The sequence below is a fragment of the Cotesia glomerata genome, unplaced genomic scaffold (genome assembly GCF_020080835.1).
Source record: "Cotesia glomerata isolate CgM1 unplaced genomic scaffold, MPM_Cglom_v2.3 scaffold_21, whole genome shotgun sequence".
NCBI classification, from domain to species: Eukaryota; Metazoa; Arthropoda; class Insecta; order Hymenoptera; family Braconidae; genus Cotesia; species Cotesia glomerata.
In genome coordinates, this window is record NW_025402552.1 from 128267 (window position 1) to 154664 (window position 26398).

The following is a 26398-nucleotide window of genomic DNA, read 5'->3' on the forward strand; positions in this document are numbered from 1 at the left end:
ACTATAATTTCATAAATATTCTTATTTTATAAATAATAATATAAAATGATAAGTAAAGAATTCCAAATGTTAAATATTAAGTACTAAAATATTAGAAATAGAAAATGATAAGAAAAGTGAAACTCAGCCAACACCTGAGTAAACAGAATATTTTTAAGTTCACATTAACATTTTCTCTCGAAGAATGTTAATGGAAAAACTAGAATGATTCATTGTAAGACAACTAGCGTTGAGTACACAAGGTATTCGAGAACATTCGAGGAATGTTCTAAATAAACAAACGATAACGAACGCTCGCGTGTCCTGGACTCTGGAGTTGAGTCAGCGTGCGTCATCCGAGTGGGCCTCGGAAACGCCACGCACATCAACTCAGGAGAACAGGACGTTCGGGGCCCGATACGCAACCCTACTCTTCCCAGGGCGCGGCCCTTGGACGAGGACATATAAGCAGGGTGCACGGGTAGTTCGAGGCTCTTCTTAATCTTAAAGTTACGCACTTAAGACTCTTCATAATTTATACTTGTCGTGAGACTATTAATTCCGGTTACGAAATACCATTGCGTACTTCACGGCAGTTGTCAAATCATATTAATTAAACGTGTATTTTAAATAGTTAAATAAAGCTATTTGTTAATTAAATTCACCGAAGTTAGTTATTTCGGAGTTAATTCGAGAACCTCTACTTACGACTCTGGAGGTCGTAACATCTTTATCTCCAGCTCTAGTTGTTCTACCGGCTACCTACAAACCTGTGAGGAAACCGGGACGTAACATAAGTATTGTACTGAATCATCAATCATGTTGATCCACTTATAAGTACCACGAGCAGTGAATTTTCGCCACATATTAGTTTTAAGTGTTCTGTTAAATCTTTCACATATGGATGCTTTCAAATTACTAAATGTTGAGTACATATTAATTTTATACTTTTTCATAAGATTACGGAATTCTTGATTATAAAATTCTTTGCCTTGATCAACATGCAGATTTTTTGGAATTCTTCCGTATTTTAATATAAAATCCATTGCTTTGGTTACATCATTAGCACTTTTATTTTTTATAGGCACAGCCCAAGCGTACTTGGAAAATATATCAATCACTGTTAGTAAATATTTATAATTATTATTTACTTTTGAATAAGGAATCATTTCAACTAAATCAGCTTGCCAAGTCTCATCAAGTCCTCGAATATCAACATGACGGCGTTGATAATTTTTACGAGCTGGTCTGTGAAGTTCATATGCTATTACCGATTTTTTATCTTCCATTTTTTTTTCCTAATTCTTCTTGTTTCGGTTTCTTTCTTTTTAATTCTTGATTTTCTTTTTTCAACAAATCAAGAGAAGTCCTCAATGATACAACTTCTGAATGTAAATGGGAAATAATTTCTAATTGATCTTCTCTTATAGTCCTCTCTAATAAAGATAATTCTTTATTTATAAAATCACGCATAAATTTCAATGTTATCGCGTCATTATCTTTCACTGGTTCTCCAACTTCACATAATCTTTTGTTTTCTAAATCATATTGTCCGTCGGAATTTATTTTAAATCCTCTTCCTGGAGTTCCTGGAGGCCCACTAACAACTGCTACAGCTTTCAAAGAACGTCCAAATATATCAATACTCATTTTTTTTTATTGTTCAGTTCATTTCAACACTTCACAAACTAATGGTGAAATTTCTGAAATATTACTTCTAATATATAATTTCAGTCTCTTTTAATTCTTCAATAATCGAAATAATTTAATTAGTATGACTGGTATTACCAGCTGATTGAGAGGCTATTAATAGGCGTAATCTTTCAACCAGTTCATTAGGATCATCCCAGTATACATAATCCATATTTCTATTTTTCTTTTTTACTATCATGTGGCTAGGTAAACCTCCACCTTTCGAAAAGTTTGGATGTCTTTTTGCTAGGAATTCAACAACATAATTTTGGAACTTAGGTGACGGATCATTGAAAATACTTGTATTCGGCTTGTAATTTTTTCAATACATATTCGTTCTTTCTACAATATCTAAATAGTATTTCTTATCATTCTGTGTAACTACAGAATCTTGAGGATCTTTCTTGAATACCAATTCCAATAAACCATGAGTCATAGGATAAACTTTGTCTTGAACATTAATTTCATCATTGTTGAAATAAATATTTGAATTTCCAATGTACATTGCTTTATTTTTTTTGCGAACACCATACCTGGAATCATTCTCTTTGTGATTTCGATTTAATTTTTGTATGTAAGTTTTTAATAAATGATCCGTTTTGGCAGGAGTACTTGAAGCTAGTGGTTCTGTGGATCGATACTGTCTGTTGCTATTAATGAAACTTTCATCATCAGAGATCAGACTATCAAAGTCATATGGTTGTTGGTCTGAGTTTTCATTTTTTGTTTCTTCTTTTATCTCTTGTTTTATATATTCTTGTTTAATTTTCTGCTCTGATGATTCAATAAGAGTTTTCAATGGTGTGACTATCGGCTTGAACATTTCATCCATGGCTTTTTCAGCTGTATCTTTTCCTAACTTTAAGAGTTTATGTTTGCGTCGGATTGCATCACTTGCCTGGGAGATTTGATGTAAAACATCCTTTTGTTTTAAAATATCCTCCGACTTTATGTTGATTTAACAAACTACTTAACATGTATGATTATTATTTATCCGATACAGGTTAATTTATACTAATGAAACAGTCAAAACCCTTACGATACCTCCCATGATTCAATTCACTGTCTTTGTCAATTACTACAAAGCCATATTTATTGTCATTCCAGCACGCTGAGCATAAGTCCTTGAAAGTATTGTACTACATGTCAGTATTTACATAATCATCGTAAATGTGTTTTAAATTCATTTCATCTTGCCGAAATATAACTAAGAAATCAATATTGTCACGAATCAGATGTTTGGGAATGCGCGTATATGTTTGACAGAGATGAAAACTATCGACATTTTTATGTCTACCCATACAGAAATAGGCTCTTATATGATCCTGTTTTTCACATGCCACATCATCAAATATCATTAATTAGTTGGGTTTAGCATCTTCAGGTTTTATTACATCTCCATGCTCATTGAAAGGAAAAAATCCAATGCCTTCTATAGGTTTTAAAAGTGACTTTAAAAACTTATATTTTGGCTGTTCAAGGGATTTTGAGTAGAGGTAAATATTGTCAAATCTCAATCCATTTGGATGTATAATGATGGATAACAAAGCATTAGTCTTTCCACAGTTTGATGGACCACAAAACACTGCACGTACACTGTTGGGTAACAGAGAACCATGTCTTTTAATTTTTTTCAATCCAGTACCTTGAACTATTTGATCAAAATTGGTCACTGGTAATTTAGCTGGTTGATGTTGGAACTTCATGTTTACAACTCACAGCAGTATCATCAACTCTTTGATTTTTGCTATAAGTATAGGCTTTTATAGGATTTTTTATTAGTTATTATGCTACTGTGATGGAGCATAGATGTGTCAAAGGTAAAGGTGTAGTTAATAGAATTATTAATAAACTCCCATTTGAATTACATATACCTGGGTATCAATACTGTGGACCTGGCACAAAATTAGCTAAAAGGTTAGCTCGTGGTGATCCTGGTATTAATCAATTGGATGTAGCGTGCAAAGAACACGATATAGCTTACTCGAATAATCGTAAAAACTTAGAAGCACGTCACGAGGCTGATAAAGTACTTGCGGAAAAAGCGCGACAAAGAGTTCAATCAAAAGACGCTGGTATTGGTGAAAAAGCAGCCGCTTGGAGTGAAAATAAAATTATGAAGCTAAAGAGACGATTTGGAATGGGTTTGAAGAGCAAGAAGAAGAAGACTGATGGTAGAAAAAGAAAATCAAACGTGAAACGTATTGGTAAAAAGAAAAAGATGAATAAGAAGGTAGCATTGAGGAAAATTGTAGGAGAAGCTAAAAAATCTATCACAGCTAGTGGTGATCCAATTAAAACGGCAATGATTGGTGCACGTAAGGCAGTTAAAAAATCAGGTGGAAGAAAAAATATTAGACTCCCACGTATTTTGCCAGTACCAGTTAAAACTGGTGGCATTATTCCGTTTATGATTCCATTATTTGCAGGTCTTTCAACAACTGGTGCTCTTGCAGGTGGAGCTGCCGCTGTTGCAAAAGCTGTAAATAGTGCAAGTGCAGCTAAAAATCAACTAGCAGAGAGTAAGAGACATAATGCAAAAATGGAAGAAATTGCTATTGGTAAAGGATTATACTTAAGACCTTACAGACGTGGAATGGGTTTATATTTGAGACCTTATCCTAAAGGTAAAGGAGTATCAAAAAACAAGTAGAGCTACCACACCGAGCACTTACAAATAAGGATATATTAAAGTATGTCAGAGAATTGAAAATTCCAAATTTTAGAGGAGTTTTCATGAGAAACGATTTACCAAAAACTGGTCCTAAAAGAAATGAATCAGCGATAGTCAACTTAGATGATAAATATGGACCTGGTACCCACTGGGTATGTTACAAAAAGATTGGTAATAATGTAACTTATTTTGATAGTTTTGGAAATTTACAGCCACCACAAGAAATTGTGGATTATTTTGGTGTTGGTAGCATAAAATATAATCACAAACAATATCAAAATTTCAATACAATTATATGTGGATATTTATGTCTTAAATTTCTCACTGGAGAACTATAAATTCATGGAAATTACGCTTGAGTTATCAGTCATGGCTGAGTCATTTACATTAACACTTACAGGATCATCATCAGTGTTGGAGGCTAATTATTTCCCTCCTATTGAATTATCACCAGACAAAAATTATGTATTAGGACTTGTAGAGTTGCTTACATTTAATTCAATACCCAATATTGATATTGGTGCTAATAAATTCTACGTGACTTATCCACCAGATGGTGTTATTTATTAAAGACCTTATGATGATGATGATAGCAATGATGTGAATGCATACTATAATGTTGATGGTGGTGGAAAAAAAGTTGTGAAAAATAATGGAAAAAGAGCTAAAAGAAATGTATCGATTATTACAAGGATTGACGATGATTATAATATACCACAAACTATTGAAATATCATCAAAACCAAAGACTATAGCGTTAACTTTACCAACTGGAAGCTATGAAATTGAAGATATTGAAACATATATACGTAAATCATTGCCAAAACTCAGTTTAAAATTAAAAGCGAATAATAATGAGCTGAAAAGTGAAATTAAATATGACCAATTTATAGATTTTGAACCAAAAGACTCTATAGGACGATTATTAGGGTTTACAGATCGTCAACTTGAGCCTCATAAAACTCATTCATCAAATTTGCCTGTTGCTATACTCAAGCTTAATGTACTAAGAGTCGAATGTAATATTACATCAAACGCGTTTATAAATGATCGGAGAGTACATACTATTCATGAATTCTTTCCTAGTGTACCACCAGGATTTAAGATCGTGGAAGTACCATCTCACGTCATTTACCTTCCAATACTCACAAAGGCTACACACAATATAAGACTGCACATAGTTGATCAGTAGGGCCGAGAATTTAGTTTTTTTAAAAGAGAGAGACAGAAGATAGGCGTAGCCAAGCGTTCTGATTGGTCGTAATAAATAAATTGTTTTTTGTTTATCGCTATTAAGTGAAGACAGCAGCTTGAATAAAAAATAAAATTTAGATTGCTAATCCAACATGAAAATATAAAAAATATGTCAAAAAAAACAGGTTAGTTTGCAGATGTGAAGGTGCTTGTAAACAAATACAAGTCTGTGCTGCTCAGATAAATAAAGAAGAGAATTTGAAACACCGTGTTGTAACTAAAATGTTTAATGAAATGAATAAAAGAGAACAGTGACAAGCTGGCGATTTCGTTGGAGATCGCGTAAAGGAATTGCTCCCGGTCTCACTGGTAATTTTGCTGGAGATCGCATTGACGGTCTTTTTAAAGGTCTCGCTGGAGGTCACGCTAGAAATCTTGCTGACGATCTTTTTGGAGATCTCGCTGGTGATTACGCTGACGGTTTTTCTGGGAGTCTTGCTGGAGATCACGCTGACGATCTCGCTGGAGATCATGCTGACGATCTTTCTGGAGGTCTCGCTGGTGATCACGCTGACTGTATTTCTGAAGGTCTCGCTGGAGATCACGCTGAATCAGCGTGATCTCCAGCGAGACTCCCAGAAAAACCGTCAGCGTAATCACCAGCGAGACCACAGAAAGATCGTCAGCGTGATCTTCAGCGAGATCTCCAAAAAGATCGTCAGCGTGATCTCCAGCGAGACCTCCAGAAAGATCGTCAGCGTGATGGCCAGCGAGACTTCCAGAAATACCATCAGCGTGATTACCAGCGAGACCTCCAGAAAGATCGTCAGCGTGATCACCAGCGATACCTCCAGAAAGATCGTCAGCGTGATCTCCAGCGAGATCGTCAGCGTGATCTCCAGCGAGATCGTCAGCGTGATCTCCAGCGAAACTTTTAGAGAGACCGTCTGCGTGATCTCCAGTGAGACCTCCAGAATGATCGTCAGCATGATCTCCAGCGAGATCGTCAGCGTGATCTCCAGCGAGACTCTCAGAAAAACCGTCAGCGTAATCACCAGCGAGACCTCCAGAAAGATCGTCAGCGTGATCTCCAGCGGGACTCTTAGAATGACTGTCAGCGTAATCTCCAGCGATACCATCACCGTGATCGCTAGCGAAATTACCAGCGAGACTGGCAGCAATACCATTAGCACAACTTCTAGCGAAACGACCTCCAGCGAGACCATCAGCGTGATCTCCAGCGAGACCTCCAGAAAGACCGTCAGCGTGATCTCGAGCGAAACCGTCACTGTGATCGCTAGCAAAATTACCAGCGAGACTGGCAGCCATACCATTAGCACAACTCCCAGCAAAACGACCTCCAGTGATACCGACAGCGAGACCTCTAGAAAAACTATCAGCGTGATCTCCAGCGAGACCCCTCGCTTCACTTTTATTCATTTCATTAAACCTTTTAGTTACAACACGGTGTTTCAAATTCTCTTCTTTATTTATCTGAGCAGCACAGACTTGTATTTGTTTACAAGCACCTTCACATCTGCAAACTAACCTGTTTTTTTTTTTGACATATTTTTTATATTTTCATGTTGGATTAGCAATCTAAATTTTATTTTTTATTCAAGCTGCTGTCTTCACTTAATAGCGATAAACAAAAAACAATTTATTTATTACGACCAATCAGAACGCTTGGCTACGCCTATCTTCTGTCTCTCTCTTTTAAAAAAACTAAATTCTCGGCCCTATTGATCAGGATGGAAAATTAGTAAATTTTAGAGGTGAAACTATAACAATCAGACTTCACGTGAAAAGTTTATAAATTATGGGAATAGTTTTCGAGTCAAAAAGTGGTGCTGGATATAAAAAGACATTACCATGGATGAAATTTACCAGTCAGCGGATACATCGCAGACTATTAACACATCAAAACGCCCAGTTTCTAAAAACTCTCGGACTAAAATTACGTGGAAAATCTACAAAATAAAAATAAATTGCTGCTGTCTAGCTTGTGTTAAACCAAAACGTGACTCTTAAGAACTCTCTATAAATTTAATTGTAATTTTATTATTCATTCATTAATCGATGTGCCTTTGTAATGTCGAGTAATAAAGCTTCAGAAAATCTCAAAAAATACTTGGTAAGTCAACAGCGTGCATACGGTACAGATTTTCACAAAGATTCTAAGTATTACACACCAAGCTATATAAAAGGCGGTACTGTATACAAAGGCTCACCGTCTGGAGATAAGTACGGAGTAATAGGAGATAAACGCTACAAATAATGGCGGAAATTTTAAATATTCATCGACCAATCATATTTGATGACTCTATAGCTCATTGTGAGGTGCATGCGCATCAACCGTATGCGTCATCAACTCTAAACAACAACGATGAAGTGAGGATAACAATTCAAAATCAAAACTTGTGTATACTTCCAAGCAAAAGTGTACTACATATCACCGGTAAATTCACGAAAAATGATAATACAGCTGTTGCTGATACAACTAAATTTGTAAACATGGGAATAGCTCATATGATCAAAGAGTTTCGACTAATGATAAATGGAGTTGAAGTGGATCGGAATAACAATGTTGGTACAACTAGTTTAATGAAAGGATATTTATCAATTAGCCCAAATCAATTGAGTACTTTGGAAAATGCTGGCTGGTTGATGGATAATGAGGTTAAGTTTACCGACAATGCAGGAAACTTTGACTTTATCATTCCACTTAATATTCTAAGTGGTTTTGTTGAAGATTATCTTAAAGTTTTGATGAATGTTCAACTTGAGATAATTCTAACAATATCAAACAGTGATATAAATTCTTACATACAAACTGCTGCTGCTGCTGCTGAAGAAGTAAAAATCACACTCCAAAAAATTGAATGGATTGTACCATACATAACTCCAGCAGATAAGGAAAAAATTCAAACTCTGAATTACATCGCCAGTGATCCCGCTATACCAATAATTTTTCGGACTTGGGAATTGTATGAGTATCCTCTGTTATCTGCAACTTCAAAACATATTTGGGCAGTCAAAACCTCAACTCAGCTTGAAAAGCCACGTTACGTTGTTCTTGGATTCCAAACAGCAAGGAAAAATAATGCTCGGGAAGATGCTAGCAAATTTGATCACTGCAATTTACGAAACATCAAATTATTTTTAAATTCACAAAGTTATCCCTATGGCGACTTGAATTTAGATATACCTCACAACCAGTATGCTTTATTATACCATATGTATACAGACTTTCAAACATCATACTATAACAAAGAAGCCGAACCGCTCCTATCGAAAAAGAAATTTTTGGATCAAGCACCACTGTGTGTAATTGATTGCTCCAAGCAGAACGAAGCTGTAAAATCTGGACCAGTAGACATTCGACTGGAATTTGAATCAGTTGATCAGTTTGCAGCCAACACAACAGCATACTGTTTAATTATTCACGATCGTATCATCGAATACAATCCTATAAGCAGCACTGTCCATAAGTTAGTGTAAAAGAATGGTTGTTACTTTCAATCTAACACCAACTGTGCATTATATGCATGTTTGGAAATATGCATATAAAAATGCAAGGAAGGGGGAATGGGAACAGGCTGCGAGAGACAGAGACAGATTTAAAAACAGAATTTTAAAAACTAGCGAAAAATTGGATCCAATATTAATTAAAAAATTAACACAAATAAAACTTTCCAAGTAAATGTATAATGTTTAAGATAATAATATATATGTATCAAATGAAATTTTTATTAATAAATAAAAAAATTTTTTATAAAATATGCACATTATTTCAATACATATGTTTCCTTATACTATAAGTAGAATAATACAAAAAAATTTTCAAAAATATGAAAATTCAAAAAACTCTTATCCCATATCGATAAAACAGAACATCATTCGGTATAATACCGACTGTTGATACTCGCAGTCGATAACATAGATCACTAGTTGACATCGGACTGTCGATAAAACTTACCTCAAATCGATAAACAGACTTCAATACCTACATTTCATACCACCAGAGCGGCGTAAGTATCGAACTTTCTCGCATATACTTATACAACAAGTCATTTGGATATATACAAAATTCATCATCACATCAAATAAGTGCATATCACATCAACACCAAAGCTGATACACGGTAAAAGTATCAGCTCTGCTGTTGGGGTGGTAGCATTTTGACCTCAAACAATCGATCAACAAATCGATGATAATCCCCCAACAGTCGGTAAAAATCGATGATAATCCACCCCCAACAGTCGGTAAAAATCGATCACCAAATCGATGACAATACCCCAACCGCCGGTAAAAATTGATCACCAAATCGATGACAACACCCCAACCGTCGGTAAAAAAGGAGCACAAAAACCCAACATCGATATCGTAGAAACTCCACCAACAACCGTCGATAAGACAGAAACCCAAATGTCGGTACTGCATAAATCTATTTTATCGGGCCCTCAAACCGACCTAGATTAGCTACTTGCCGCCTTTGCTTCCACGGCTGGGGTTTTTATATCCGCGGATCCGCCATGGTACCATGGTGGCTGGTCACGTAGCCAGGCTCAGGCGTTGCCGTGTTACGTAACTCGTTTGAAAAAGGGTTTATAAGCGTCAAATATATAATCGAATGCATTATAATGCGATATACGAAGTTGTGTCCGTATTGACCACAGATATCTATAAAAAATATATCGCAATTAAAGGTATATCATCTCATACTCCATTATTATTAATTATTCTATTATTAATATAGGATATTCATCAATAATATATTATCTTTATGCATAAACCATACATTCATCAATACGTTACTTCGCATATGCACGATTCTTATGTGTATCGATAAATATACGGTGTTACATATATTCTTCACATATTGCACATGATATACAGCACATATAGTTTCATGTGCTGGTGATATAGCAGATGATATAGCAAATCATTTCATCCAAGTTGTCTGCGTGATTTCATCAAAAATAAACTACCATCAGATTGTTGTTGTAGGAATAAATTTGGATACTTATTAAAACGGCTTGACTCAAATTCACAGATAAAAAATAATCGCCTTGCTTCTCTTAAATCTGTGAATTCAACTAACTCGTCTACTTTAAGCTTTAAATCAGCAAAATCATCGACTAGTTCTCCAGCTTTAGTCTCAAAAACAAATCAAAATCCAAGTACATTCTCTCCTACTTCTCCAGCATTTTTATTATCACCTGCTAGTGACTCAGTATTTGATTCTCCAACTTCATCTTCACTTACAATGGCTGAATTAACAAATCAAGTGATACAAAATTCTGGAGCAACAAATTCCGAGTCGCAAAATGAATTGCCGGATGGTTGGTTTAACAAATCAACAGATGAAAAATTAACACTTTTAATGACAACTATATCTACTCATATTACTAAGAAAGTTAATGAAATGTCTTCAAAGTTTGACAATTTAAATAAGCGTCTTGATGAATTACATAGTAAACATTCTGAGACTAAAGACCAAGTAGTCAAACTTACCTCGGACTTAATTGATAATTCAAAAACAATAACAGAATTGAAATCGAACTTTGAAAAACTAAAAGATGAAACTATAACTAATTCGCAAGCTTTATCAGAAAAAATTATGGCATTAACGTCGCAAACACCGATGACTTTCTCGACCGTCGTTCAACAAACATCTGAACTAATCATCTCCGGTGTTCCAGAACCAGTGGCAACGGAATTATCACCTTCAGAAATTGCAGATAAAGTTTTCGAAGTGCTAAATGTTAATAATTTAAAACAAGATATATTAAGTATTCGTAAAATAGATCAAAAATCAAACCCTACTAATAGTAACAGAAATACTACCATAAATAATGATAGAAATAGACCTGTCTCACATTCTTATATACTTAAACTTAAATCACCTCAAGTCCGTGATTTTATCATAGAATCCAGACGTAAATTAAAAATCTTGCCAATCAAAAAAGTCTTTTCGACTATTGTCGGTAACTCTTATAGAGGTAACATTTTTCTAAATGAATTTCTACATCCTGAAACGTACAAACTATTACTAATCGCAAAAAACAAAACGAATGAATTAAAATATAAGTATATATGGGTGCGAGATGGCTCTATTTTTGTAAAAAAAGATGATTCTTCAGAGAAAATCAAAATTCGCTCTGAAGTAGATCTACATAATCTTGATTAACGTTATATTGATTTAACTGAGCCTAAAATTAAAAAATCCTTATCTTTAAAATTATTAAGTTTAAATATTAATAGTCTAAATAGCCACATTGCAGAATTTTTAAGTCTAGTTGCTGAGATTCAACCTCACATTATTGCATTAACTGAAACTTGGCTTAAAGATAATTATGATAACTCTGTATTTAATCTCAAAGATTTTGTTATTTTTAGAAGAGATCAGAATTTAATTCACCCAGACACTGGACGACTCATGAAAGGTGGGGGGGTTGCTTGTCTGATTCATAACTCCTTGAAGGCAAAAGTTCTTTAGGTTTCTATTTCTGAACATCTAAATCAACCTGAATATCTCATACTCGATATTATCTCACCGTCCGGTGTCCATATACTACTATCCGTCATTTATCAAAGACCAACAGGAAATCTCTTAAATGAATTTTTTGATATTTTTAACAAATATGCAATCCAATTTAAGAACTTTATTATTACAGGGGATTTAAATTGTGATTTACTTAGTTCTTCTTACGTTTCAAATCACCTTAAAACTTTTATTTCAGAACAATCACTTCATTGTGTTCCATATGGAGCGACACATCATGTCAATAACAGTGAGACTTGGTTAGATGTAATTCTTATGGATAACAAATGCAAACAGGGAGCATTTTTTAAATCAAATCAGCCATTTATAAATGGTCACGATTATTTAGTTTGCGAGTATTTAATTGATTTGCCGAAGCATTGTGAAAAACAGGTAAAATTTCGTTCCTTCTCTGATAAAAATCGTAATGATCTAGCAAACTCACTCATGCGCTCGTTAAACATTGGTGTAGATTCATTAGATAATAATGACCCAAATCTACTACTTGATATTTTTACAAATGATGTTTTAGCGTCTCTAGATGAATTTGCACCCTTGAGAATACGCAAAGTTACTAAATCCCCGGATCCGTGGTTAACAAAAGAGTTAAAAAATAAATGTAAGGAACGAAATGCGTTATATAAGCGTGCAAAGAGATTAAATGATACAAATCTGTTAGTACTTTTCAAAGCTAGGAGGAAAGAGTTAAAATGTGAGCTAAATCATGCCCGGGAAAACTACCTTAAAAATTCGCTCGTCAATCTACCATCTGGTACTAGTGTGTGGAGCAAGTTGAAACATCTTGGTCTTGTAAAAAATTCATCATCTTCTCCCTTGAACCATTTTGATCAGGTAGAATTAAATGAATATTTTGCAAATATCGTGCGAAAACATCCACCCTGTGATCAAGATTTCCTAAATGAACTACCTGTCTTATATTCGAGTAATGTCCAATCCACCTTTAATTGGTCGAAAATTGATATTGTTGACGTCACAAAAGCTCTGCACATTACCGTAAAAAAATCTAAAGGTCAGAGTCCTGATGGTATAGATCTTAGATGGTTAAAAAATTTTTTCCCCCAAATATCTATGTTTCTCACTGCTCTTTTTAATCAATCATTAGAAACGGGTGTTTTTCCTTCAGCTTGGAAAAGAATATTTATCATAACTCTAAACAAAATCACACCACCACGCTCATTATCAGATACTCACCCAATAGCAAACACGTCCCATTTAAGTAAAGCCTTTGAGAGAATTATTGCAAATCAACTGGTAAATTACCTTGAAGATAATGAATATTTAGACAAATTTCAATCAGGCTTCCGTAAGCATCATGGAACACAATCTGCCTTACTAAAATTAATAAATGGCATTAGTAGTAGTATGGATACCGGCAAACTAACATTATTAGTTCTCTTTGACTTAACAAAGGCATTTGATTATGTAAACCCAAAAGTAATATTGATCACTCTGATAGAACTTGGATTCTCTGTCAAAACTATAAACTGGTTTTTCTCGTACCTAACAAATAGAAGTCAAGCAGTCTTGAGCAACGATGGCTTACCAGCTGAATTCTTAGAAACGACGTCTGGTGTTCCTCAAGGCTCTGTCTTAGGACCCATTCTGTTTCTATTAGTGATGAATTCAGTTGCAAAACAGCTTATTTATTCAAAACACGGATTATTTGCTGATGACATGTATATTTATCTTCATTTTCACAATTCTCAATTGTATGATGCTATCAGACAAATAACTATTGATGCTCAAGCTGTTAGTGACTGGGCTAAAGATAATGGTTTACAAATCAATGTAACAAAGACAAAAGCTATGCTCTTAGGCTCGAGTGGGAAACTAAAAAATATTCAACTTAACTTTTTACCACCTATTATTGTAAATGGTATAGCGATTCCCTTTACTGATTCGGCCAAGTGTCTGGAACTCTATATTACAAATACACTCTCTTGGAATCTTCATATTTCAAAAACAATCAGTAAGATAAATTCAGCACTATATAGTCTTAAATTAAAAAAGAACATTTATACGATCGATATCAAGAAGTTATTGGTATCAGCGACCATCTTACCTATTATTGATTACTGTTCTATAGTGTTAACAAATTCAAATTTTGAAAATGACAAAAAACTGCAACGTTCATTAAATTCTTCTATCCGATTTATCTACAACTTAAAACGAGATGAACATATAACTCCCTATAGGCGTGAACTAGGTTGGCTTAGCATCAAGAGTCGTCGTATCTACTTTTTAGGCTGTTATTTCTATAAATTATTACTTGTTGGTAAACCCAGTTATCTGCATGAATTGTTCATTGAAGATACAGATGTAAGACGATCAGAAAGACTAGCAGTAAAGAAAAACAACATTAACTTTAAAATGCCAAATTTTTGTACAATTTATTATGAAACTTCTTTTGTTGTTACTGCAATTCGTCTCTGGGAAGAATTACCAAATGAAATAATAAACGCAACTAGTCTTGAAGCATTTAAGAATAGATTATTTGATTACTTGTTTAATTTAGATATTTAAATTATTGTATCCTAATATCAAGAAAGTCATTGTAAGATATATGATAATTGTTCGTCAATTAAGATCTAATATTGTTTGAAAATTGTATGAAATAAACCAAAAATATAAATTGTTAACAACAAAGTAGGACATAACAACAAATTGCTAATTGAATTTTGTATGTGAGCAAAAACATGATTTTTAGTTATTTTCTCAGTTAAATCAAAATCTAAATATTATACACAAAATAGAAATAGATTGAAAATTAATCAATCAATATTAAAATAAGTAGTTAAATAAATAATGTTTATTGTTATTTGTACTGTATATTATCAAATCTGAACAAAAACAGTTTCACTGTAATAAATTGCGCCAAGTACACGTTCACAACTTTTGATTTACAAAAATAGCAATGAGAAATTATCACTTTACAAAAAGACGTAAAATAAAAAAAAAAACAGACCAAGTAGCCGCTATGATTTTTAATAATTGAAAAAATTTTGTGGTAAATTTAACAATCAAAAACAATTTTTTCAACGTACTTGGCGTGCGTCATTGAGTACCCCAAATTTTTTCATGTCTGATAACTAAGGCTAAAGAACTGATGTGAAAAGCGATTTTAGGGACAACAATTCTTTCAGCCCGTCTTCACCAAGTCATTGACCCTACTAATGATTATTTTGACGCAACCGTATGAATCTATGAGTTTTGAAAATTTCGATCAATCGGATCGAGATAAGTGGCGATCCAAAGAGTATGATTGCCATTAAATTTGATGGAAATTTGAATCGATTCGGTACGCTAAATTTTGAGAAATCTTAAAAATTAAATTTTCAAAAAATGGTTTTTTTAGAATAACTTTTAAACGACTCCACCAGTGAATTTAAAAACTCATCCGCTCTTGAACTTGAAATACTGCGTCTATTGCTGCCAGTCCCGTTAAAATCGATTCATTCGTTCGGGAGTTATCAAAAACGAAAAATTTCGAAAAAAGTGATTTTTTTTACATAACTTTGACATTTCTTTTTGGATCGTTTTTAACGAAAAAAAATAATTATTGAAGGATTATGCAATAATGCTGTGAAGAGGAAAAGTACAGGAGTTGAGATAATTATTAAACTACGGACGGTTGACATAAATGAGTTATCTGAAGGATATTGTGACAATATTGCAACACATCTGAAAAAATTTGGGGTACTCAATGACGCACGCCAAGTACGTTGAAAAAATTGTTTTTGATTGTTAAATTTACCACAAAATTTTTTCAATTATTAAAAATCATAGCGGCTACTTGGTCTGTTTTTTTTTTTATTTTACGTCTTTTTGTAAAGTGATAATTTCTCATTGCTATTTTTGTAAATCAAAAGTTGTGAACGTGTACTTGGCGCAATTTATTACAGTGAAACTGTTTTTGTTCAGATTTTACATCTTTTTGTAAAGTGAAAATTTTTTTATATCTTTTTGCAAAGTAAAAATTTCTCCTTGGTATTTTTGTAAGTCACGAGTTGTGAACGTGTACTTGGCGCAATTTTTTTACAGTGAAACTGTTTTTCTACGGATTTTATTTTCTATATGATGGAATGTTGTCGTATGAAAATTTGATATTTATATTTATGTTATTGAATTTTGTATTTTTTCGCAATCAACTTATATAATAATCTTCATGATTAATAATTTAGAAAATCACACATAGACCCATAGTTTGCTGCAATAGATTATATTATGAGAAAAATCGACTCATGATAATTTTAATTTCAATACTTTTGATTTGTAATGGATATAACTGTGAAGATCTATTTATCGGTCGATGTTATTTTATAGACGCTTCGATGTAAACGCTATTTATTTCTTGTCGAGAAATAGTATACAGGCATTTTTTGAATTTGTTGGCCATCGTATCGATTTAACATTTAAATCATCTATTTCTAACCACCCGGATTTATTTTTTATAATTGCACTATAATGACTGGATTCTTGGTCATCAACTTTACAAAATATAGCACTTACTACATTGTATGAATTATTACAAAGATATATCTTAGACGTTGGTACAGATTTTATGAAACCTTTATGTTGTATATTTTTATTCATTTTAGTTCTGAAAATATTTAATGTAATTATTATCATTTGTTTACAAGCATTAATCGTAACTTTACTATGAGATTCTTTTCCTTTTTGACATGTATTACAAAATTTTAAAGTATTAAACCAATGTCCATATGACTTATCAATTAATTCTTGCAATTCAAAAATTTTTGTACTATCCTCTACTTCAAGAGACAGAACATTATTGATACATGTATACTTACTTATATAATTACAGGAATCACAACGATCAGTATATAATAGTTCAAATTGTACTAATTTACTTAAATCATCAATTTTACTAAGTAAAGCAGACAGTATTGTGAAAGGTTTTGTTTCATTATCAATACCTATTTGCTTGCATATTTTCTCTTTTATCAATGTAGATTTTAATGTTGTTTTATTATTCGTATAAATATCGAATAACTTGCATACTTCTGTGCTGAGTAAAGCATTCTTATCATCACTTTCTAATAGTACTTTAATTATTTTACTATGAAAAATACACTGAAAAATAGAATTAATACAGCCAGAATCACCTTCGCTATTTTCTATACCGTGAAATTTTAATAAATCAATACATCGCTTTGTTTTTGTTATACTCTGTTGTTCACTTTGATCAAAATGTTCTTCAACTCCCCAAATTAAATCCCCTACTTTAAGCCAACGTTTTTTTGTAATTGAAATAACTGGAAGATCAGCTTTATAAGATTTTCTCAGCCGATTATACTCTTCAATTGCTTCTGCGTTAGCTTTAATTGAGTGCGGATCGAAATTTATTAAATGCAATCCTTCAACTTTTGTTACTCGTGAAAATGCTACGTAAGATTGACCAACATTGAAAATAGTATTACCAGCTTCAATCACAGCATTTTTCAAACTCAAACCTTGGCTTTTATGAATAGTAACAGCATAGCTTAAACATAACGGAAATTGTTCTCTAACAACAAAAGCCTTATCTAAGATTAAAAATTTTACTTTGATTCTCTCAATAGCATATTCTTTACTGGATGCAAAGTCGATATTGATTGATTGAATTTGATTACCTTCCATAGAATTGGAAACTGATTTCACGGTCCCAATTGCACCATTTACTAAACCTAAGGTGACATCAATATTACGTCTTAGCATTACTTTTGCGCCTATTTTTAATTTAATTACTTTTGGTAGTCCAGCACTTCGACTTGCATCGTCTTCGATCGAATTCAAAACTGCGGATGCTTTTTTCCGTAAAAATTTAGGACAATCTATAAGGTCATTGGCACTTAGTATAATTTCCTCGGATTGAATTTTATCTAGCATTACGGAATTGATTAAGTCACATTGATTACAAGTCGGTACTAAGCAAACTGCATCTGACGGTAAATTATTAATATAATTACAAATTTCATTTAGTCTATCCTGATATGATAATGAACGATTAATATTTATTTTTCTTTTTTCTAGTAATTTTATATCATCAGAAGTAATCGCTCCTATACGCATTCGAGACAATAGCTCAGCATAAGATTTGTCTGTTTTTTGACGCATATTTATGGTTAATTCTTCATAATCGAATAAATTTTTCCATAAATCACTACAACTAAGAGAACCAACTAATTTTTCCATGTCTGAAGATGATAACATTTTGTACGTAGGATCTTCGTGCACTGGGGGAAGTTGAAGTAAATCACCAAAGACAACTATGTGTCGTCCTCCAAACCATTCATCGACATTGAAAATACTGATTAACCTTAAATGTATATAAAGTAATGTTACATTAGAAATCATTGATATTTCATCAATGATAATTAAAGTGACATCTTTCAGTTGATCTCTTAACATTTTTAAAGCACTATCTGATAATTGTGTATACTTTGGTGTAAAACCATGTTCAACAGGCAATTGGAAGACTCTATGTACTGTAAGACCGTCAATATTAAAAGCAGCGATGCCTGTCGGAGCTGTAACAACTGTTTCTTGGTTTAGTTTTTCCTTTACCCAACGTTTTATTACGTGAATAAGAAAACTTTTACCTGTACCACCTTCTCCACTAACATACAGCATAATTTTTTTATTGGAAGAATCCATACATTTTATTTTCTCAAAAACGCTTAACTGATCCGAATTCATTTGCTTGATCATTTCTGTAAGAGTAAGCTTATCATTTACTTTATCAGCAGCATCTTTTAATTCTTTAACTAAATTATCTATTTCAACAGGATCAGACTCTTGTGATTCATCTTCTAAGTGACTTTTATTATTTTGACTATTTAATTTTTTTTCAATCTGATTATTAATATAATCCAAACCTTTTTGAAAATCTTCATTATATTCATGATATTCTTTAGCTCGTTCAAGCATACTTTGCTGATTAATAAATGATTCTGTATATGATTGGTATCCATTTTTCAACTCATCTGTGTCCCGCCATGGTTGAAATAACAATAAAAGAGAGAAGAAATAATTCTCAGGTTGATTAGCAACATTATATCTATAATGATTCAATAAATAACCGCGAAACCTCCTTTTTAGAAATAGCGAAGGGCCAATTTGATAATATTCATTTATATTGTTCTTTGGTTCAGTTTTCACCACATCATACCATCGAGCAAAATCGTACAAGCATACTAGTTCTAATTCTTTTGGACGATTTGGGTAATAATCGTCGATCAGCGATGGACAAAATATATCAGTCGACTCAGGATTCAATTCCTTAATTTTTTCAATTTCGTCTTTAGTATTTAATTTTCTATTCCTAATCATTTTAACATCGAGCCATCTTATTATTGTGTCAGAATCTGTTCCGTACAAAGAATGACCTAACAAAGTATCTGCAGCTTCGTGGGCTCCAATTTCTCGATGATTTAAACTACGAAACGCTATTTTCCATAAAAGTTGCGCAAGAGATTTCGTAGAGTTAATTTCGCTAACTGTTTCAGATGCTTTAGCAGTTTCTTCTTTTGTAACATATTTTGTAACATACTGTGTTAATAATGTTGATTTTTCACCAAGAAATTGAATATCCATATTTCCCTCCCACACACTTAAAAGAGCTGGATTATAATCATTAATATTAACCTCTTTATCAGTACGTGGGAGATCGTAAAGTCGACTTTACTCTTCAAGCTTCTACGACCAGCTATAGATGTTGCAGCATCTCGAATAACAAAAATTATCAGTAATAGGTCGTGGAAACCCAAATTTACAAGCTTTAACAATTTTCTTAGTAGATTTTAATTTTTTCGTTCTTAAGCAATAATCATTGTGATGATGTTGTTGATGTGAAGTAACACGCCTATGAAGAGTAGGTGAAATATTTTTATTGGGTTACTTACAGGTTACATACTTCATAATGAATTCAGCTACTTCGTCATTGCTATTAATACCTATAGTTGGTGCGCCTTCTATCCAAAATAGCATATGAAGATGTTGGATACCTCTGCCTTGATATTCAAGACGCCAATAATAATGGCTTACTTTACCAAGAGGTTGACTTTCTGACGTAATGAAATCAAGAACAGCTTTAAATTTATTATTAATAAATCTAGACACAGAAACTGGATCAGACATGATCACTTCATTAGAAGATAACTTATCAAAATTAGGAGCGTTTATTTCTTGTATGTAATCAATCAGATCTTGCCAAAGCCATTCAGCAGGACTGACTGTAACAAACCATGTTGCCGGACCATAATGACGAGTCATGCAATGTAAGTTATTTCTGGGTTTACTCCAAAATTGAGCAGAGTTTCGGAGTCGAGCGAATATAGTACCCAAATTCGCTTCTAGCTGTCCGCTTTTTAAATTTTGTAGATAACTTTCTGCTGTGTATCGCTCACGAGGATTTATAACATTTAATGTATGATAAATTCCTTGACCTAATTGTCGAATATTAGCGTCATGCAATAAAAAGAAAAGATATTGTTGATTCAAACGAAATCGCGAATCAGCCCATTTTAATCGTGCTCTGATATACTCATAATCTGTAAGTTTTATAACTCTCTTTTCATGTTGACCATTTACACCGTAAGGGTAGATATCTGGGAAACATTGCAAATCTAAAGTTTTAACTCTATTATCTAAGGGCTTGTCATTGATCTTCAACATTTGATACATATTTGTTGAAGTTTCATTAATTCTTTTATCGTGAAGTGGATATATTGTACAATGTTCGTATTGAGAGCTATTAGGATTTAATATCTGAGTTATCATTGCACGTGGATCATTTTGCTCATCCGTGTTATTATCATGATCTGTTTTGTTTTTATCACTATTCAGGTTCCCTGGTGTTTTAACAATATTTGTTGTCATAGTTGTAGGTAAACTGTAGTTATGGTCATTATGATCAATGCTATTACTGGATGTCTCAACTACATTTTCATTTGGGATTGTGATTACGTCACTATCTGTATGAACAAGTTCATCGATTTGAGTAATTTTTTTTTTACAAGAACTATGATCGTTCAGAATCTCAGGATTCTCTTGAGATACAGGAAGAATATTTTTGTGTTCATTATCAGTATTAAGATCTTGTGTACTACTACAATTATTTTCTACATCACCGTTTTTCACGTCATCATCGACAGAATTGGTTATGTCATTTGAAATATTATTTTCATTTTTAGTATTACTTTTTTCTACATCGTTTGTTTCAAGATCGAACTGTAAATTTTTTGATTTTAACCATTGCTTTAAATTTTCGGAACATTTAGGAATTGATATTTCTGCGTACAACGGATTATTTTGTTTCAACCAAATTAAAACTTTGAATATTTTCTCTAAATTAACTAAATTTTCCCATACAACATTTGATTTATTCGTTATACTACGAATCAATATATATAACTCATGATTTGTATTAATTGGATCTGTGGTTGAGCATATTTTTTTCAATGTTTCGTCGATGGGCAAAGGAAGATGAAATGTTTGACCTTTTAATTTTTGCATTCGCATAGTGTGAGGTAAATTTTTTTTTGCGACAGTTCCTAATCGTTGAATGACTTGAAACGCTTTAGCTCTCTGGATGAGGATTGTTTCATAATTATTTAGTGTTTTTACTTCATCAGGAATTGATCCTACGTACATATTGTTCAAAAGACAAGTAGAAGGCATCTCATTCGCACGAAGCTTCTTTAAGCAGTTATTTGTGCATACATAATCACTACTTAATGTAGGATCGTGTGTCTTGATGAAATCGTTTAGATTTTGCCAAACTTCAGTTACAATTGATTACGTAACTTATTTAGATCAGTAACGTCTTTTGAAATTTAACTTTTGGCATGATATACATTTATACCGAGGTAAATCAAGAGATCGTTTGGTGAACGCTGTAAACGCTGTTTTATACTGATCTTGCAATGAATCCTCATCCAAGGAAAGTCCGTCTTGTTCTTTATCTAATAAATTTCCTTTTTTCTTCATTTCATTTGTAATTTCAATCAAGGTTTCTAAATTACAAGTTTCCAGAGCATAATCTAATTTTTTCAGATTGTCTAAATTTTCCTTCATTCGATAAATAAGCCGTTTTATATATCTGACCGCTGGAAAATGAGATGACAGTATTTCAACAGGAATGAATGAAGATTCACAATAAATAAGTGAATTATAACAATGTTGAAAATGTCCAAGCTTGTTATCAGAATGACGAGTCATAAATAATTTTTTCAATAACATTGAAAAACTCTTAAGTCGCCGTGCCTGAATATCCTGAAGTAAATTAACATATTGCACATATATTTCTTTATTGTGGTTTGTACGACAGTAGCTGTTACATAGCCATTGTTTTTTTCCGTGATTATTCTTCAGAAGTGGCAAGATATCAGTACATTGTCCCCTTGAGTTCATTGTTATAACTCGATCATTAATTTTTTCAAACAAATACGATACATCATAAAAGTAAGATTCAGTAGATGAATTATGAAGTGATCTACCACATGCATGCTTATAAAAATCTATATTCATCACAGAATTATTAGGTAATTTGGAAAGATGAAACTCAGCTTTATTTTTTAATGACTCCAATGTTCTTGATAAAATGGACAAATAATTTTTTCTTTGGCACAAACACCATTTGACAATTCTTCCGGCTTCTAATCTTTTCTCAGCTAAATTCTTTTTATCTATTACAGTTGTCAGTTTTTGAATACAATATTCTGTCGAATATTTCAAACTGATACTATCATGTTTGTACTCGTTCCGTTTATATTTTGATACGATTTTCTTTGCAGTCGTATTTTTATGTTTTTGTATTTTTTGATCAGAAGAATTGTGTTTCGCTTGAACAAATTTTTGTCGTACGCTCTCAAATCTTTGTTCATCAGTTAACTTGTACTTTTGATCAATTTGATCACCAGATTTATTTTCACACAATGTATCAATAGAATTTAATTTACATTTTCGTCGGTTGTACAAAGCAGTTCGTTCTTTTTTTCGAATTTTTTCCAAATCAGTTAAGTATGAAATGTCGCAATTTAACTCTGGAAAATGAGTTATTGTATAAGTTTGAAACATTTTTGATAAGTGAGATCGCATATTATCGAGATTATAAGTTATATCTTCAGGATTTCGTCCAAATAAGAGAGATACTGCAAAAGCAATCGAAAAAACCCCACAGTCATCTCCATTAACTTGAAATTGTACTTTAGGAAAATTGACCATTTCCGAACTTATCTTCAAGTAAGGAAATAAATGCTGCAAAAAAATTCTTTGATCGTCATGTAATGACCGACTATTTAGAGAGTCGTATATATAAATCTTTTTGGTATCATAAAAAGAACATACCCAATGTTCATTTCTACTGAACAATATTTGAATGTGCTTCTGTAATTTAGGTACAGGTTCTATTCTTTCAGGTCTTTCTAGATACAGCGTGTCGCGATGAACATAATCAGAACAACCTTCTAACATTAATTTAAAATGATAAATGTGTTCATCGATTAACTTATTTCCCTGATTTATCATATTTATCAGTGAATTTATATTCACAGCCGAAGTAAGAACATTACTAGGATCCTTCCTCTGAAAGTGAGCAGCTTTATCAGCCAAATTTTGTTGAGTTTTCGACAAGCTAACATCTGGCAATTTTTCTTTTTTTATTATTGTTGATGAAGTTCCATATCTTTTACGGCGATAGTTGAGAGCAGAAATTTCTTTTTTACGAATAACTGATAAGTCAAGTAAAGTACCTTTATTTGTATTGGAAATCACAGGAAAATGAATAAGATTATTTGTCCTCAAGATCAATAATAAATGTGAACGCATTAAGTTGATATCATAAATAATTTTTTCAGGACTTTGCTTAAACAATAAGGATATCGCAAAAGCAATGGCAAATATTCCACAATCATAAGCGTTAGACTGATGTTGAACTATTGGGAAAATGATAGAATCAAATTTAAAGTTTGGATATAAATGCAGTAGAAAAGTTCTTTGATCATCATTCAGTGAACCTTTATTTAAAGAGTCATAAATATAAAGTTTTTTTGTATCATAAAATGAACACACCCAATGATTATTTCGACTGTACAATATTTGAATATGTTTTTCAAATTCAGGTACAGGATCAATTTTTTCAGGCATTTGTAAGTATAAAGTATCACGATGGTTGTAATTGGAATATTTTGCTAAAATAAGCTTGAACTGATAAAAGTGCTCATCTATTAAATGATCACCTTGCTTAATAATATTTAGATATTTTTCATTTAGAATCGGCAATTCAATAATTTTATTCTTTTTTGTAATTGGAATTTCTTTCAAGCTCGAAGGATCTACTTTTCGCTTCAAATAATTGCTCACTTTAGCAGTATTGTTTGTGGATCGGCCTATAATGTTACGATTTTCATGAATTACTTGACTTTGAGAAGCATTAAAATTTTTTGACGATGCTTCGCATGACTGAAGTACATTCGAATCAATTATTTTTTCAACATTATTATCATTTTGGTTATTATTGTCAGTATTTTTACCTTTAAACCGTTTTTGAACAGGTGCATTTCTGACGTTAATATGATTATTGTATTTTCTTTTAGATTTGTTCTCCTTAATATCATTGAAAACTGCTTTTTCTTTAGGAAAATGAGAGATAATGCCATTTTGGAAAATTTTTAAAAGATGTGGACGCATCTGATCATGATCATAGCGAAATGAATCGACTATTGGCCACTCTCCAAGAGCAATCGAAGTTGCAAACGCGATTGCATACACCCCACAATCAAGACCATTCGGTTGAAGTTGGACTTTAGGAAATATCGTTTTTGATTCAAAGGGAAAATTGGGATAACACCGGGAAAGAAATAGCTTATGTTTGTCATGTAATATGTTGCTTCCGATAGAATCAAATATATATAAATTTTTTGTATCGTAGAAACTACAGACCCAGTGGCCATTTGAAAAATTTCCGTCTTTATACTCTCCTTCACAACTGTGTAAAATTTGTATATGATTTTTTTTTGGATTTAAAGGTTCAATAAGTTCGGGACATTGAACTTGCCAAGATTTGCGGACTGCATAACCAAAATTCGAATGTAATAAGTATGCAAAAGAATCAATGTGATTGTCTAATAACATTTCATCCTTTATAACGGAGGATAATTCTTCTTTATTTAAAGAGTTCGGTTCTAAGATCAGATTGATAGAATCATTTTTTTGAGGTATTAAATTCTTTGACTGACTATTAATATATTTATACTGCTTTGATGGTGTAATTGTACGTTGTGGTTGATCAATACTTTGACAGTTCGTTTTTAATGAATTATTATTATTAATGCTGTCATTAATTTTGGTTGTTGAAGTTGGAATCGATTTTTTGATCGATTCAACTAATAATTTTTTTGATAAATCAGAGCGATCTTCTTTCACAGTATTTAAATTTCCAATAGGTTTGAAAATAGGGCCAACATTAATCTTATGATTTGGGTAATATACAGTACTTCTAATATTTGATGACTGATGATTATTAATTGTTCGAGGAAAAGTTTCAACAGCTCTACTTTGAAATATTTTCAAAAGATGTGGTCGCATCTGATCATGATCATAGGAAAATGAATCGGCTATTGGCCACTCTCCAAGAGCAAGTGAAGTTGCAAATGCAATTGCATACACCCCACAATCAAGACCATTCGGTTGAAGTTGGACTTTAGGAAATATCGTTTTTGATTCAAAGGGAAAATTGGGATAACACCGGGAAAGAAATAGCTTATGTTTGTCATGTAATATGTTGCTTCCGATAGAATCAAATATATATAAATTTTTTGTATCGTAGAAACTACAGACCCAGTGGCCATTTGAAAAATTTCCGTCTTTATACTCTCCTTCACAACTGTGTAAAATTTGTATATGATTTTTTTTTGGATTTAAAGGTTCAATAAGTTCGGGACATTGAACTTGCCAAGATTCGCGGACTGCATAACCAAAATTCGAATATAATATATATGCAAAATTATCAATATAGTTGTCATCTAACATTTGATTTTGAAGTATATTCAGATGATCTAGTTTGTCGGTAGATGCCATTATAAAGAAAAATTTATTAATAGTCTTTTGCGATTAAAAATACAACGAAAGGGTAAAAAAGTAAGTGAACAATTTTTGTAAAATTCAATATTTATGTATTTTATTAAATAAAACAGAAAAAATATTTATAAATTCAAGTAATATTGAAAAATAAAAATATAAAGATAATATTTGTAAGATAATCATTTTTGAACTACGCAAATAGCAGATTCT

General features: G+C 32.5%; 1 protein-coding gene across 1 annotated transcript; it reads left to right on the top strand.

Annotated features, from left to right (window-relative positions):
- The first annotated feature begins 7815 nt into the window (after nucleotides 1-7815).
- LOC123274075 lies at nucleotides 7816-9039 on the top strand. Its single transcript, XM_044741573.1, has one exon. It carries the CDS (start codon nucleotides 7816-7818, stop codon nucleotides 9037-9039), a length of 1224 nt encoding a protein of 407 aa, XP_044597508.1.
- The last annotated feature ends 17359 nt before the right edge of the window (nucleotides 9040-26398 follow it).